Genomic DNA, 15,703 nt, shown 5'->3' on the forward strand with positions numbered 1-15,703 from the left:
TGGTAATAGCATGGGGGTACAATATAACATTGCTCAGGGCTTCCTAACAGAAGACCTCCGTTTGATCAGAGCTTACCCCAAGTGCTTCAACTTGGAGGGAAATTTTTAAGACTACATGCCAGCATCTGGTTAAATATAGGAACTTAATTACAAAATGTTGCAGCCAAAATACTTCAAAACATTGAGAAAACAGAAATGAGGTAAAACACATTGCTGTGCCACAACTGAACACCCCAGCAAACTATTTTCCTTCTCATGGTCTGTCAAGAAATGGACTTCCTCTGAGAGCTTCAGTCCTCCCTTCACTAAGGTAGCCTTTGCTATCACTGGGGAAAAAAAAAGTTACACATATCAGAAAGACTTGGGATATCAAAATTAAAAGTCCCAATTGACTTGTGCCTTCTGAAGCCTTTGCAGCACTGCAGCAGAGGGGAATAAATGCAGCATAAAGCTACTTAGAGAACAACTAAGCTAAATCAACCACTGAACGATGTTCTGTAAGCAACCCTAACCATCCTATACATGGAAGGAGAGGGAAACTGCAGAAGAGGAAGGACAGGGAAGAGTTCAATGAAACAACCAGAAGACACATTTAAGGAAGGTGCACAGCAAGGCAAAGAAAGGGGAACAGGGAAGAGACAGGACACCACAGCAAGTGATAAAGTCTCTACCAGCCAGGAGTGCACTGCCATGGTACCTGTGCAAAGCATGGTACCCAGGCTCAGCCCAGGGTTAGGATCACCAGCCACATCCATAGTGATGACGTAGTATTGTGGTTTTACCCCAGCTGAGAGCTGAGACCCACGCAGCTGCGTGCTCTTTAAAGGAAAAGAGGAGGGGGAGAAGGTGGGGGGGGAGGCAAGGAAAGGGAAAAGGAAGGGGCCAATAACAACCCCAAAACCAAGAAACCAAAAGCCCATGGGTTGGGATAAGGATAGTTTACTAAAATAGCAGAAAGATAGAGTATAACAATGCTAACAGGACTTTAGAGCAAAAAATATATGAAGCTGTTGATACACAATGCAGTTTCTCACCGAACCCACAACTCAGTTCATGCCACCCAGAGCTGTCCTGGAACCCGACCATCCCTCAAAAACTGCACATCCTGGAGCCACCCCCTCCTCCTCCCATCAGCCCCCCTTTATACTGAGGGGGACATAATTGGCATGGAATACCCTCTATGGCCAGTTTGGGTCACCTGTCCTGGCTTCGCCCCTCCTTTCTCATTAATAGAGAAATATGAAGAGCTGAAAAAGTCCTTGGCTGCTTGATTCAACTAAAAACATCAGGGTGTTACCAGCACTGCTTTCATTTTAACTCTCAAACACAGCACTCCATCCACTGCTACAGAAGAAGTTAACTCCATCCTGACCGAAACCAGGACACGTAGGTCCAAGGTCAAGCCAGGAAGTTGATCTGATGGGACAGGCTCCAGCCCAGCAGGGCACACAATGCCTTACCAGGCACCTACTCAGCTGCAGTGCCCCCAGAAACCCAGCTGGCCAAGCTTTCACCTCAGCTTGAGAGTGGCTCCAAAATCGGAAGGGAGGAACACACCTCTTGGCAAAGCTGTACAGGGGAAGCTGCACAGGGACATCCTCCATCTTCATTACAGAACACATCCAGGCAAGCTGAAGCTTCTCCAAGAGCTCCCTCCAATGAGGGGGCTGGCACTGAGCAAAGCAGCTAAGCATGGTGAGGTGGAAACAAGTGTGTGCTCTGGGCCCTGCCTCCACCCTTTGGAAAGGGACTGATTAAAGTCAAATGGGCAGCTTTAACTCAACGTTTCCCAGCTTTTCAGAGGTAGCCGTAGAAGCATTCCCTCAACACAGGCTGCGCATTTGCACGTGTGCATGCATAAAAACAACACACGCTCAGGCACTTCAGAACACAGACTGCATTCATATACATTTTCACAAATCACAAGCAAGGTAACCCCCCTCTTAGCTAGGGAGCTTTGAGCAATACCCTGAAGCATATCCAAGCAAAGAGTAATACCTGTCAGATCCTCCCCTCAATAGCAGTAACTGTAGGGACACAGACTTGGCTACTGCGTAGCACAGAAGATGAATCAGACAGGCTCGCTCCTTCTTAGGATCTCAGAAAATCAGGGGTTTGACCATTAACAGACAATGATTATCATCACCTCATTGTAGGCAGCATACAGCTGGGAACCTCATGTAGCAAGAGCCTGCAAGTTCAACACTAGCCATCTAGAAACGCCTTCTATTGCTCTTCAGCGGTATCCAAATTACAGGGGATAGTGTCATATTATCACAGCTGTCAAGTGTGCACAAGTCTGTGGGTGTGTGGGGGGGTGAATTTTACCTTTCTCTCATTTCAGGAAGGGATGTCTCATCCCAACAGGATCTAATTAAAAAGAAGGAGGCTGACTGGTCAGTTTTATTTGAGAGATGAATACAGTTCAGTTCTATGTAATGAAACAGCACATACTTGGGCACTGCTTCAACAGTCGATACGGGCTGTTAACTTACGTAGGCTGCAGCAGTCTTGTTCCTCATGTACACTCTGTGTTTACTCATCATCCTCCCCCAACAACCTATTTCCTTTTCTTTAGAAACTTGTCTTTGCTTTATTTTCATAGAAATGGACCTGATGAAAGAGTGCTTAGGCCCCAAAGCTAATTAGCCTCTCGTATGCTTGCTTTTCCATATCCTCCTCAGTTGTACCCACACACGGTTCTCATTTAGCTCCCTTCCATCACACTGAAGCAGGACAGGAACATCTCAAATTAGACTCCTCCAAACACCATCCAGTAAATACAAACCACAGTCACTGCACTACAGGACATCCAGAAACAAACCATGGGTTTTCTTCCTTGGCAAAAAGAAGCAGCATTTGCTGCACAATCAAAGGCAACAACTGGATTTGCTTCAGTTATGTACAATGCACATAGTTCAGAGCTTGAACAGCCAGATGGTAGCGATGCACAAAGCAGACATGTTACTAAGCATATTGATTTTTGCACCATTTCAATGTGATGGGTGTTACCTGTAGCCCTGATTTCTCGACAGGATCTGCCACAGGATCTGCCATGTGACTTCCCTTCACAGGGTTGGAGGTACAGTTTGCTTCCTAGCATCCCAATCCTGCTCACTGCCCCCAACTGCTCAGTGACTGTTTCACAGCTCAGACTTACTCCATGACACACCAGCCATCCTGGATGAAATTTGCTGTCCTGCTAAACGCCTGCCAAGGTTTTGTACTGCCTCAATCACATTCCTACCCCTTTTTCCCAAGCATTTAAGTGGTTTACCACAGGCTGCCTTCTGTCTAGAGGTGAATGTCTATCTCACAGCACAAGAAACCCTTCCCCATCTGTGCCTGATGTAAGGAATGCTTTTCCTATCTACAAACCCACCAAGAATTAACCAATTCACTTAGAGAAGAAAGGGACAAGACCCCACAACCCAGCTTTTGTCCCATTTGTAACCCATTCAAGACCAAAAAGGAACACTGTATTCACAAAATACAGGAAGTTGTGTTAGCGAAGCTTTCCCCCCCCCCATCCATCTTTCTTTTTGGACATCGTTTGTGACCAGAAATTAATTCTGGTGGAGACAGATGTGGTGGGGCACTATGTTGACTTTCTACATGCACCTGGCAACTGAGAAAGATTTCTTTTTGTGAGGATACTGACAGAGGTCAACAAGATTCTTTACTACTAGCTGTGTACACGCCCTATGGCATTTACAACCTCCAGGTCACAAAACTCAACAGGTGCAATAGGGAGGAGGACAGGGTGAAGATATGAGGCATAGCAGGTGAACAGCTCCTGCATCCTCAGACAAATCTCAGCAACACACCTACTGCAAGTCCTAAAACTACTCAGTCATTAACCTTCAAAACTCTAGCAGGATTTCAGAGGTCTACAGACTTCCTGGAAGATGGAGCAGCAAACATCTGTCTTTCAGGAGCACAAAAAGTAAAAAGTCTCTGCCCAAAAGGGAATCTGAAGTTTGACAGTACCTTATCTTTTCCGCACATTTCTACAGCAGATAAAATGTTCAGCTCAACAGTTTTCACTGCAAATCTCAGATTAACAGAGCTGGAATGAACTTTGATGCAATCTGAAGACTGTAGTGAGCAAATACCACATGTAGCAATGACTGAAAAAACATCTGCACATAAAGTATCTTTTCTTTTTTCATCTTCCCCTTTTATTTATTAAAAAAAAAAATCATTCAGAAGAGAAATGAAACAACTAGTGTAGCAAATTTGCAGGAACAGGAGTGCAGGGGACTCACATCATCTATGGCAACTGTGCATTGCAACTTATTATTACTCTTACCTTGAAGAGGAGCTGGAAAATAAATAAAAAGCAGCAACTGTGTCAGTTGCTGTGAATAGCTTTAAAGTCAGTACTGAATTTTGCACATAAGCATAACCTACAGGGCACAGTGAAGGTTATCAGAAATGACCTGCCTGGTAACAGCTCAGCCAATAGGCAATGGGTCTATTAGGATGAAGTTCTGTGAAGAGAACTATTTTCATAGAATGCTTTGGGTTGTAAGAGATTAGAATGCTTTGGGTTGGAAGGAACCTCAAAGATCAATTAGTTTCAACCCCCTGCCACGGGTGGGGACACCCTCCACTAGACCAGGCTTCCCAAAGCCCCATCCAACCTGGCCTTGAACAATGCCAGGGCTCTGGCTTCTACAACCTCTCTGGGCAACCTGTTCTAGGGCCTCACCATCCTCATAGCAAAGAATTTCCTCCTAGCATCTAATCTGAACCTGCCCTCTTTCAGCATGAAGCCATCCCCTCTTGTCCTGTCACTACACCCTCTGGTGAACAGTCCCTCTCACACTTTCGTGTGGGACCCCTTTAAGTATTTATTTGCACCTCTTAGATGAAACCCTAAAAGAGAACCAGGCTCTATTACCAGGACATCGCTCGGGTGAAGAGGGAAAGTACACTCTGCGGTAAATAATTAGCATCTCTGACCTTCTGCTCACTCCCACAAGGTTACACTTCTCACACTGAGACAGGAAATAGTTGAACAGACTGAGTCAGAGAACCATAGAACGATTTGGGTTGGAAGGGACCTTAAAGATCACCTAGTTCCAACCCCCTGCCATGGGCAAGGACACCCTCCCCTAGACCAGGCTGCACACCAACAGTTAAATACCAGTTAAGCCACATACCATAGGTCTGTCTTGTAGTACTGGGAAATGAGTACCGCTTAAGGCTGTTCCAGATATTGCATCTACCTGCAAGTATTTGCTGCTGGCTAGAGCCCAGCACATATACTCTCACTAGCAGTGTCAATACTTCACAAAATATTGCAGACAAGAAAGAAAAAGAAATTTTGCTTGTAGAGAGTCCAATAAACTAATTCTATACTTTAATCATCAAAAGCAAATAATGCCTGGTTGGGGGCGGAATATATATATATATTTTAAAGAAGGTTATACAACTACTAAATTAAAGATACAGCTGTTTTTTCAAGCATTTTAAGCTTTCAATTTCATGAATATAAAGAGCTAACTATTAGCTTCTTTAACATGGATCTTTTACTATGACTGTACAGTGGCGATCAGAAATTACGATGTCACAGAGGAACTGGGCATACACAACAAAATCACAGAAGCAATTACACCTTCATTATATAGCCTGAAATCCACATTAGAAAAATTCCTTGTGTTAAGAAATCTATATTTTAGATGAACTACTTTTCAGCAATAATGAAAAATTATTACAGCTGGAGAAAAAGATGACAAGATGATAAAAATGCACTGACATGGTGCTGGAGGACATTGGCCATTAAAGTCTTATGAAGAAACAGCTAGACACTTTTTAACAATATTTCATACATAACTGTTAAGCTGGAAGAGATGCCTGTTTCCAAATGGATTCAACACTAATGAAATCACTTTTTCTCCCTTCTGTTAGCTGGGTACTTTTTTTTCTTTTTAAATACCCCCCAGAAATTTTAACATCTCCAAATGCAAGTCCTTGATAAGTTACAGACAAAGGAAAGTTTTCTTTCCTTTAATATGCACAAAGGAGACTATTGTTGAGATTTGTTATATACATACAATTACCTGCATTGTTATGGAGATTAAAGGACAAAGGGCCAAAAGATCTAATTCCAGATCTTACAGCCTTGTCCTTTCCGATAATTATGTCTTAAAATTGGATTTCAGTTAACACAGTTGCAATACCAGTATCTACCAATGTTTTGTAAGTACTTAGAGATAGTCACAATTATATTAACATGGACGTGGCAATACATTTAATTTATCATTGATCATTCAGATGAACAACATAAAACTTAATGGTACCAATAAGGAGCATTTTCTTTCAGTTCGTTGTAAGAAGAGTCTGAAAACTTGTACAACATTCATTAGAAAGAAGAACCAGCTGGTCTATTAGTGACAGAAAAAGAACATGAACAAAAGAATGGCAAAACTTTGACAAAAAATCTTCCAATTGTTTTCTTCCATCTCAGAAACATTTCCAGAACTGAACTGCAGAGAAACAATGAAAAAATAAGGTATTTTCATTCTGCAGATGCTAATACTGCCCCTTTATCTCATGTGAGAGTACATCAGTCTCCTTTCTTCAGCTGCCACACACAACACCTATTGGAAACTCTGAGTTTAAAATGCCAGGACTCTGTCTGGGCCATCCACATTATGAGGCCCAGTTCTGATCTTAAAACCGGGTTGCTTATTACTCCCCAGAGCCCAGCTGCACGGAACTAGACCCTAGAGGTGAATTCCCCTCAAAGTGTTATGCAAACTGAAGCAAAGACAGTGAACTTCCTCAAAGAAAGACAGTGCTTCCCCCCCAACCTTTTTTTTTTTTCCAGTTTTGTTGATACACATTTATAAAGGCTGTGGGAAGGCTATACTTCTTTAAAAGAAAAAAAAAAAAAAAAAAGAAATCCACAGAAGGTGAAAGCAAAGACCTCAGCCTGTTTTGGAAAAGAAAAAAAAAAAGCCTTGGGATTGACTGGAACAGGTACATTTAGTCAGGATTGAACTCCAAGCCTCATATTAGAAGAAGCTGCTGATCCTGCAAGGAAACTGAAAGAAGACTCGAATTAGAGAGCATAATTCATGTAGCAGGAAAGCCATTAGCTGTCAATTCTCCAAATCCAAATTTGGTTATAAATGTGTGATTATAGTATGTGCAGCCGCAAGAAGACATTATAATTCCCGTATCTGCTTTCATTAAAACAATAATTGAAGAAACCAACAAAATCTGATGACCTAAAAGCAGCCTACCAATTTATCACCATTCATTTTATTTCCCCCTAGGTTTGAGGCATTTTATAACTACATAAAGTTCCTGCAGAATCAAAGACAACAACTGAGCGTGATCACAAAAGGAGGAAAACCCAATTCCCTTAGTAACAGAAGACAACTTTGCATACGTAAATCTGATGTCAGCCACAGGCACACGTTTTTGCCCTTCACACTGGTTTTCACAAAAAGAAAAGAAAAATCACATTTTAATGTTTAAAAAGTACACTGAAACCATGGCACACCTAATATTGTAATAAAACCACTGGCAAGGCTGAATCAATCTCTTTTGATGGTTTCACACTGCTGCTGTTAGGGTGAAACTAGTAACGTGCGTTTCTCTCACCTGCGCCCCAGCGGGTAACGGTGGAAGCCCTTCTTCCTCAGGCAAAGCTACATCTTGGTCTCAAAGAGCAGTCATTTGCCCCAGATCCCTGCCATCACAGAAAACTGTTCCTCTTTCCAATCAGGGCTGCTCCTCCCATTTCAGATGTCCCCAGTGGTGGAGGCATCTTCTGTTTTTTCAGCTGTACATTACCTACCATCCTAGCACCCTCTCTGCCCTTTCCACTTCAAAACACAAAGACCTCCTTGCACAAGGACAAGCAGCTGAGCGAGATTAGAAAGCAAAGACAAAGATGAGATCCCACGTACGATGAATTCAGACAGTAACTAACAAGTCATCTGTCTCTGAGCCGATACAGGCTGCAGCCAGATGAAGCTAACTAAAACTCTTGCAGTTTTCCACTTTGTCCCTCAGTATCATGACATCTTTGGCAAAAGTAGGTTCAAAGTTTCAATGGAATGCCCTGAGAATCTGCTGGCTGAGCTGCTTCAGGCACAAGGAAACCCAGGGGAGGACAGCAGCAAGAAGCACAACAATCACTAGAGGGAGGCAGCAAGAAGCTTTCATAGTCTGTAGCATCGCAGGTGGTCCTGTGCTTTCCTATATATATATAGGCTGGCCTGTCTCAAAATGAACCTGCACCTTTCTCTGGCCACAGATTGCTGCCCCATGCATCTCCTGATACAATATAGTGGTCCTCCCCCAAGCCAACCCTCCAACTAGGCACCCACCTGCCCTTTGCCTGGTGGTCTCCTTACTCCTAGGGGTGCTGCTGATAGAAACCATAATTTGACAATGGGGACTCAAAAGGAGGTTTGTAGAAAGAGACTTGTCATCACTGACCTGCTGACGTGTCTATGTAAGAAAATAAACAAGGAAGCTTATTAAAAATGCTCTAATGTAAAAGAACCCAAGCATACAAGAGAAATAATGAGAGAAATCTCAGTCTAAGCTCCACCACGATGGGGAATGCAGAAAGAAAACTCACCAGCATTCCTGTGAGAAAACACCCTCCAGAGTTATCATGCACAGCCATGACAAGCCATCAGCAAACAGAGGAGTCCAGGAGTTTCCTGAGAGCTATGTGGAGTCCCCTATCTTATCACCCATCTACCATGAATAATTCATCTTGATACACACTATAACAAGAAAAACCCAAACAAACCCAAACAACCAAAACCCACTGAACTAATAAAAGCAGAGGCTTTTAAATACGCATTTAAACCCATCAGAACATGCCAAGATATGATCCCCCAATAACCAGGGACAGGCTGGGCTTCTACAAAGCTAGTTTGCACAAATAACCCCTCTTCAGGGAGCACTCCAACTCAGGCTATGTTCAACCCAAACCCCTGCAAGCTAGCAGGCAAAAAACCCTATCAAAATATTGCCAAGAGGAAGTAAGGAATTAATCTAATCACATAGTCAGCTGTGTTATAGATACAAACTATAAAAGCCTAACAAGAAAAACCTCCCAAGCACTTAAGTCCCTTCCCTCACCTGGGCTGCAATGGGAGAGAGGGCCCCAGCATCTTTCAGCTCAGAAGAGCCAGAACCAGGTATCACCCTCTTTCTCCAACACCCACAGCCTCCAACACAGACCAAGAAACTGCCTCTGCTTACCAGGGTACAATAGACAGCCTGTAACTTAGGATATAGCTCCAAACCCAACATTCAAGTCTTTGCTTGATGACTTTGTAGTCTCAGAAGAAGAAATTTCTTACTTTCAATGGGGGGAGGGGGGGAATACATGTGACATTCACATGAATTATTCCTTCTAAATCCCTAGCCCATATGGTGCACAGTAAACAAGAAAACAGTACTATGGTATGTAGACAGCATTCTCCTCCACACCACAAAACCAAACCAATCAACCAAAAAACCATTAAGTCTTTCCAATAAGCAAAACACCCAACCCAACTTTTAAAGAAAACCCCGCATTCTAAAGCCTAAATTAGAAACCCAGGTGCAGTACACAATAAAAACTTTGTGTGCATTAGGGGTTTGCCAAAGACATACTAGATACTTCTTGTACTTGTTCAGTTTGGCTGAAGCTGTACAAAGCAAGGAGAAGAGTCAGAACCGACCAAAAAAAAAATGGGAGGTACAAGGAGAATAGGAAGAGGAAACCAAGAACAAGCAGGTGTGCAGCACTGAAGAGAAAGGGGTTCCTAGGTATCGGCTTGGAGAGGTTACACATAGTCATTCCTTCCAGTGGTGCCTTCTCCTCCCCAAGGCAGGATGTGCGTCGAGCACAGGCCTTCACCCTCTTCCCCACACACACCAACCGGGTTTTGGTTTGCGGAGATTTGAGTTGAGCCGAGATCATTTACAGACCCCACAGATCTGGTACCACAGGAGACACAAACACCACTCCTTCCTCGGTTTGCAGCTGTGGGCACCATTTCCTCTATTCTGATACGCAGTTTAAAGCACAGATTCCTTTTCTCCCATTGCATTTCTATAGGTGGAGAAAGTGCCTTTCATGTGTGGCCCTAGGTGTCTCAAATCACAGAAGGAAGAAAGCCATGGTTGGACTGTTTTGCTTCTCATGCCAAGGGATACTTCCAATTTTCTGGTGATGGTAGGAAAATAATCCCAGCTACATTGAGTGATGTGCCAAACAACAGTTGTGGAAATATGTGGACATTACCCTGCCTTTTCCACTGAATGACTATTAATGGCATAGAAGATAACTAAATGACGCCACGAATTTATCGATCCAGTTCTGGTTGGACTACATGTACATATCCATTCTTTGCTGGATTACAGAAATACCTTTCCCACTTAATCTTGGATTTTCTCCTGGAATTTTGGATTAATAGCCCCAGAAGGCCCATTTATGTGCAGATACATTTGGGGACAGCTGGAAAGCACTTAGAGAAAAGCCTTGGTGCAGCCTTCCAGAGCAGCGTGTCTGTTTTGTTCTACTCTTCCCGCACATGCCTGATCACTCTTTCCAACCCCACACACTGCTTTCTAACGTTTCATATTAGCACACTCACCTACACTTAGCTGGCTTTCCCCCCCCAACAACAATTAAAATCCTCCTCTGCACAGTCACCTCCTGCTCACTGTTAAATTTCCTACTGCTGGCTCCATTTAAGGCAAGGCTCTTTTTCACTCTCCCCTTCCTACACAGCAATAGGCCCTCTCTGCTCGAGATATTTCAGCTAGCTCCTCCTCCAATTCCAGTGACCTTTCATGATGCTCAAGGTACTATTTACATTCAAATTTTGGAGTCTAACTAAAAGCAGTCATAGTGGGCTAACAACCAGATGTGCAGTCACTGACTGTTTTAATAGCTACTCTCTCATTTGCTCATATCAGGAATCTCCTTTCAAACAAGTACAAAACCCAAATAAACGACATAAGACAGGCTTTGTACCTACAAACATCACATTTCCAGTTCCCAACCACTCTCTAACACCGCCAAAACACTCACCTCTGAGATACACTAATTCTAGTAGGAAGAAAGAAATGCATAAATTAAAGTTACATGGATTATGTCCTACACACTGAACAAACAAAGATTTTAAAACAGCAGCAATTTCTCTCGCATTTAGAAACTCCAACCAAGAAATTTACATGCTATGAAAATCCTCAACAAAGGGTTGCATGTAGCTCACATAATGAGGAAGTACTAATAATAGCGTGACTGACAGGCAACATTTCCACTGTGGGCCTGAATTCTGATCTCAAACATGCAGAAGATGGTATTTTGTTGGGCGCTGCTGGCTGGAGACTAAAAATCAAAGTACTGGAAACCATCTGAGCGTGCTGCAATGTGCAGCCTGACTAGGCAGCTAAGGAAGCGCTCGGCACATCCACGCCACGTTGAAAACAAAGCACCTATTGAGTGCTGCAGAAGGTCTTCGTGTTGCCTGTTCTGCTAACGAACAGGACCAAGCACGTGAAAATAATCAGCCTTGCAGCTTTAAACCAAAACGAAAGCCTCTGCATTTCAGCGTCAACTGTCAGTCACAGGAAAATAACTTGCCCTGACAAATGAGAGGCATATATAAGTTCCTCAAAGCAAACCCAGCTTACAGCCACAGCTTCCCCTTCTGGTCTACACTGTGTAAGTTCTGGCCTGCTCAGGTCTCCAGAGCTGTGCTGATGATGATAAGCTGTGTTTCTAACGGTGGCCATTAAAGGTTTTACCCCAGAAGTGTATTTACAGTAGCAGCAAGGGAGCCTCACATTTCTCAAGTTTTATTCTTTCTAAAATGTCAAACTGAGCTATACGTAGATCTATGTCACAAAGTATTTGCAAATTATTTTTGTTAAACGGCACTTACTTTTACCTTTGAGTCCAACTTTTAGCTTTTGGAGGCTAACTAAAAGCAGTCCTATTAGGCTAACAACCAAATGTGCAGCCATTCTCTGCTTTAATAGCTTTCCTCTCATCAACAGAATAGATGATAGGAAAGCTATTAATCTCATGATTCTACTGAATCTATTTTCAACTTTTTTCTTTCTTTCACATTACCCAGAACAATTTTGCAAACAAAAATTTAGGGTACCACACAGGAGAAGAATCAACAAGGATTACATAGCAGAAATTAACTGACGTGTAACACATATACATGGCAAGCCCACATTTGAGATATGATGGTGCTTCATTTAAAATCCTCGGTTGGAAGTTCAAATCAGTAATTAAGTCATAAGCCTATATAATCGACTCATGCAGTATCAGTAGGAGCTCTGTATGTGGAATAAGCTGTAAGAACAAGCTATTAGGTCCACATAAAGGGCATTTATTACTCTTAAGCATGAAAACAAGTAAACACTAGAGCTTAACATCTACTGTTCAAGAGCAAAGGACTTTTACGTTGTTCTATCACAGATACAATCCTTTTCAAGTTACTAGTTCCCATAAAAAAACACACACAGCAAGGTTTGCTTTTTAACAACTCCAATCTTGCCCACTATGTTAGAAGTCATTAAGAATAAGGAAGATGTTTATACTTGGGTAAAGGACACCACAGAAAGATCAGATGCTCATCACACCACCCAGGAGCTGCCATGACACAGCCGTTCCACAGCTCTGGATGCTTCCCAGCCCTTGCGTGTGTTCAGGCCGACAATGCTGTCTGTGTTAGGAGCACTGTCCCCTTACCGACCCCACAGCCATCAGAAAGGCAACACAGAGAGCAGATCCAGCCAAGGGCCACTTCCACCCATCTCGCTGCCTTTCCTTTCGTGAGCAAGGAGACTACAGACATGGGGCAATAGCTCTTACTGGCAATGCACAAAGTCCAGCTCACGCCACATGCCTGACAGTCTTGCCAGCTGCTGTTGTCTTCTTATACCAGCTAAATACCTCACCAGGTAGCCCAGACCATGTCCCTGTACCTGCACACGTCACACCACGAATGACACTGGCCAACTCTGACATCTGCCTTAGCCTGTGCAAAGAACCCACCACAAAGAGCAAAATTGTTCCCTATTATAGACAGTCCTCATTTTTAGAGGGCAAGACCACGTGAATACTACTTGGAACCACAAGACTATCATTCTCAGAGCAAGCATTCCCTCCCAGCAAGGCTTTATTCTGCATACTTATTGCTAGTATTAATGGGCTCTATAAACTTACCTCCTGTGAGAAAAGTGTGATATCTCCCATTCCTGCCAGTAAGGGGCCACAGCAAAAATTAGTGATTTCAAATGAGCAGGTGATTTGCAGAATCACACCATCAGCTAGGACTTGGTTCATGTCCTATTACTCTAAGAAACTCCTAAGGGACTGTTCCCTCCTCTATAGATCAAGCTATTACTCCTAATGTTCAGGATTCCATGAGGTGCTGGCCAGCACCAGAGGTCTGGTGAACACAATTTCCTTGCACTCACTTGTGACATTCACAATATACATATAAAGTCACAAGTGACACTGTCAAAAACTGTAGTCTTCTAAATCTTCAGACCACAACAGCACAAGCTCAGGAGCTCCCACCTAAAATTATGAACCACATCAAAGTCTGCAGATCTGACCCATGTCCTGTAGCACATTGACAGGAGCTCTGATACTGCCGTGGAAGGCAGGACCTACTTGAGTATCTCACAGGGAGTGACTGGGATGCACAGTGAGGCATCCAAGATGATAAATGCATAAATGTAACTACAAGTAATGGAAGAGAGGGTCCAAATTTTTTTATTATCATTTATCATACCAGACACCAATTCAGAGGCAGACTTAGACAACAAGTAGATAATTACATCACAAGATTTCATACCCTGTTTGAGAAGAAAAACTACCAACAATAGAGGTCATGGCTGGCAGACCCTCACACTAAGGCTCCTCTGCTTCAAAGAATACACACCACATGCCCACGCAAGGCTCCTGTTGCCTGGCTGAGCCTGCAAGGCTATACTATACCCAAGGACAACCCAGGCCTGCCTTGAGCTTCTCTAAAAATGCTGAAACTCAGTCTTAACTCTTATTTAGAAGTTTTTAAACATAGGCTTGGTACAACAGCAAACACAGCTGGAATGGCAAAACAGGGCAGGGTACCCCAAACTGAATGGGACACAAAAGGAGGAGGAAGCAAAGGTTTATAATAGCCATTGGTTATAACCACAAGCTGGTATCAATGCAAAATAAAGAAAAAATAGTTAAAAAACCTAAAGCAGTGGGATAATTCTACTCTGCAGCTCTCAAGGTGGGACTGAAACATAAAAACATAGAGCAGTTTAGGTTGAAAGGGACCTGAAAGATCATCCAGTTCCAACTAGATGGAACCAGGCAGAACTGTCACCACAGATTACCCAGCACCTTGGTCCACACTAACACGCGTTCCTGCTTCTGTAGTACAAACCATTAGGGCTGAGAGGTCAAGCAGGTACATCCAGAAGCGACGGTTCCGCAAGCCCCAAAACACTGAAGTTCACAGCAGTCACGACACAGTCCCATGGCAGTGCCAGGAAGCTATCAGCTGAGAGAAGCACGGGGTGAAAGTCTATGCCAGCATGCAACGAGTGGCAAAGGATTTTGATTTACACGGGTGAAAGGTGTTCTTGGAAGAACATCCTGCAAGGGCAGCGGGGCACAGGGAAACACAAGTGTGCTGGCAGAGGCCTCCTGCCCACCTGCGGACTCCCCGCCAGGTCAGCTCTCTCCGGGCACCACGCAGGATTTCCCTGCGAACACCCCGCGCTGCTGCTGGAAGCTGCAACCCCGGGGGTGATGTGCATCCCCAGCACGGGCGATGGGATGTGCAAACAACGTATTACTAATTAACCAGCAGCGACACGGCGAGGGCAGGCTACAGTGCTCGGTGGGGGGGACAGGAGCCGTCCCTGCTCATCCTCAGGCAGCTTTCACCGCGGTAAACAAGCGAGACAGCCTCACGTCCCGACAGGAGCCACGCGGGTGTACCCCCGCCACATCCCCGCAGCAGCCGGCCAGCCGTCACTCCCCACGCTGCGGCCCGGCAGGGCTCAGATCCCCGAAGGGCAGGCGGAGAGCGTCGGAGGGAGGCCGAGGCCCCGGGTAGCCCGCCGGCAGTCCGCTCCAGGTGAGCGCCGCCTCGGCTGGGCCATGCCGCGGCCCCCCCCAGCCTCCCCTTCCCTCCCGGGCGGCACCGCCGTGGGACAAAGCCCGAGTCCCAGCCGCACACCTGCCCCGCCGGCCCCACGCCTCCCCGCGGAGCAGGGGGCGCCGTCGCCGGGGCAGGTCCCGGCGGGGGCAGGTGCGGCGGCCGCGGCCCCCGCTCCCTACTCCGTCCCCCGCGCCACGGTCTCACCTCTGCCAGCAGCAGCAACAGCAGCGGCGGCAGCAGCAGGCAGGGCAGGGGAAGGGGCAGCAGCGGCCGCCTCATGGTGGTGGAGAGCGCTCCCCCGCTGCGCGAACGGCCGCTCAGCCCGACGCCGCCTCCCCCGGAGACATGGCCGGGCTGCGCGCCCCGCACCGCCCGGCGTCCCACCCCTTCGCCGCCCTCACAGGCGTCGGCAGCGCCAACACCCTCTCGCCGCTCCCTCTAGCGCTCCCTGACTGGAAAAGCGGGTGGTTGGGGCGGCCGCAGGGAAACCCGTGCGCAGAACGGAGTGAGGGGGCGAGCGGGACAGCCAGCCACGGGAGGGA

The 15,703-nt window shown here is 45.2% G+C and overlaps 1 protein-coding gene across 1 annotated transcript in view; it reads right to left on the minus strand.

Moving 5' to 3' along the window:
• The window catches only part of PTPRJ (protein tyrosine phosphatase receptor type J), a gene marked incomplete at its 5' end in the record, with an annotated part of 75,193 nt that extends 59,753 nt beyond the window's left edge, over positions 1-15,440 (minus strand). The window contains one exon of the mRNA XM_084263125.1: positions 15,366-15,440. Coding sequence (XP_084119251.1) covers positions 15,366-15,440 — 75 coding nt within the window. The remainder of the gene's footprint in view (positions 1-15,365) is intronic.
• Between the last annotated feature and the right edge of the window lie 263 nt (positions 15,441-15,703).

Source organism: Gallinula chloropus (genome assembly GCF_964237585.1).
Source record: "Gallinula chloropus genome assembly, chromosome: 4".
Taxonomy (NCBI): domain Eukaryota; kingdom Metazoa; phylum Chordata; class Aves; order Gruiformes; family Rallidae; genus Gallinula; species Gallinula chloropus.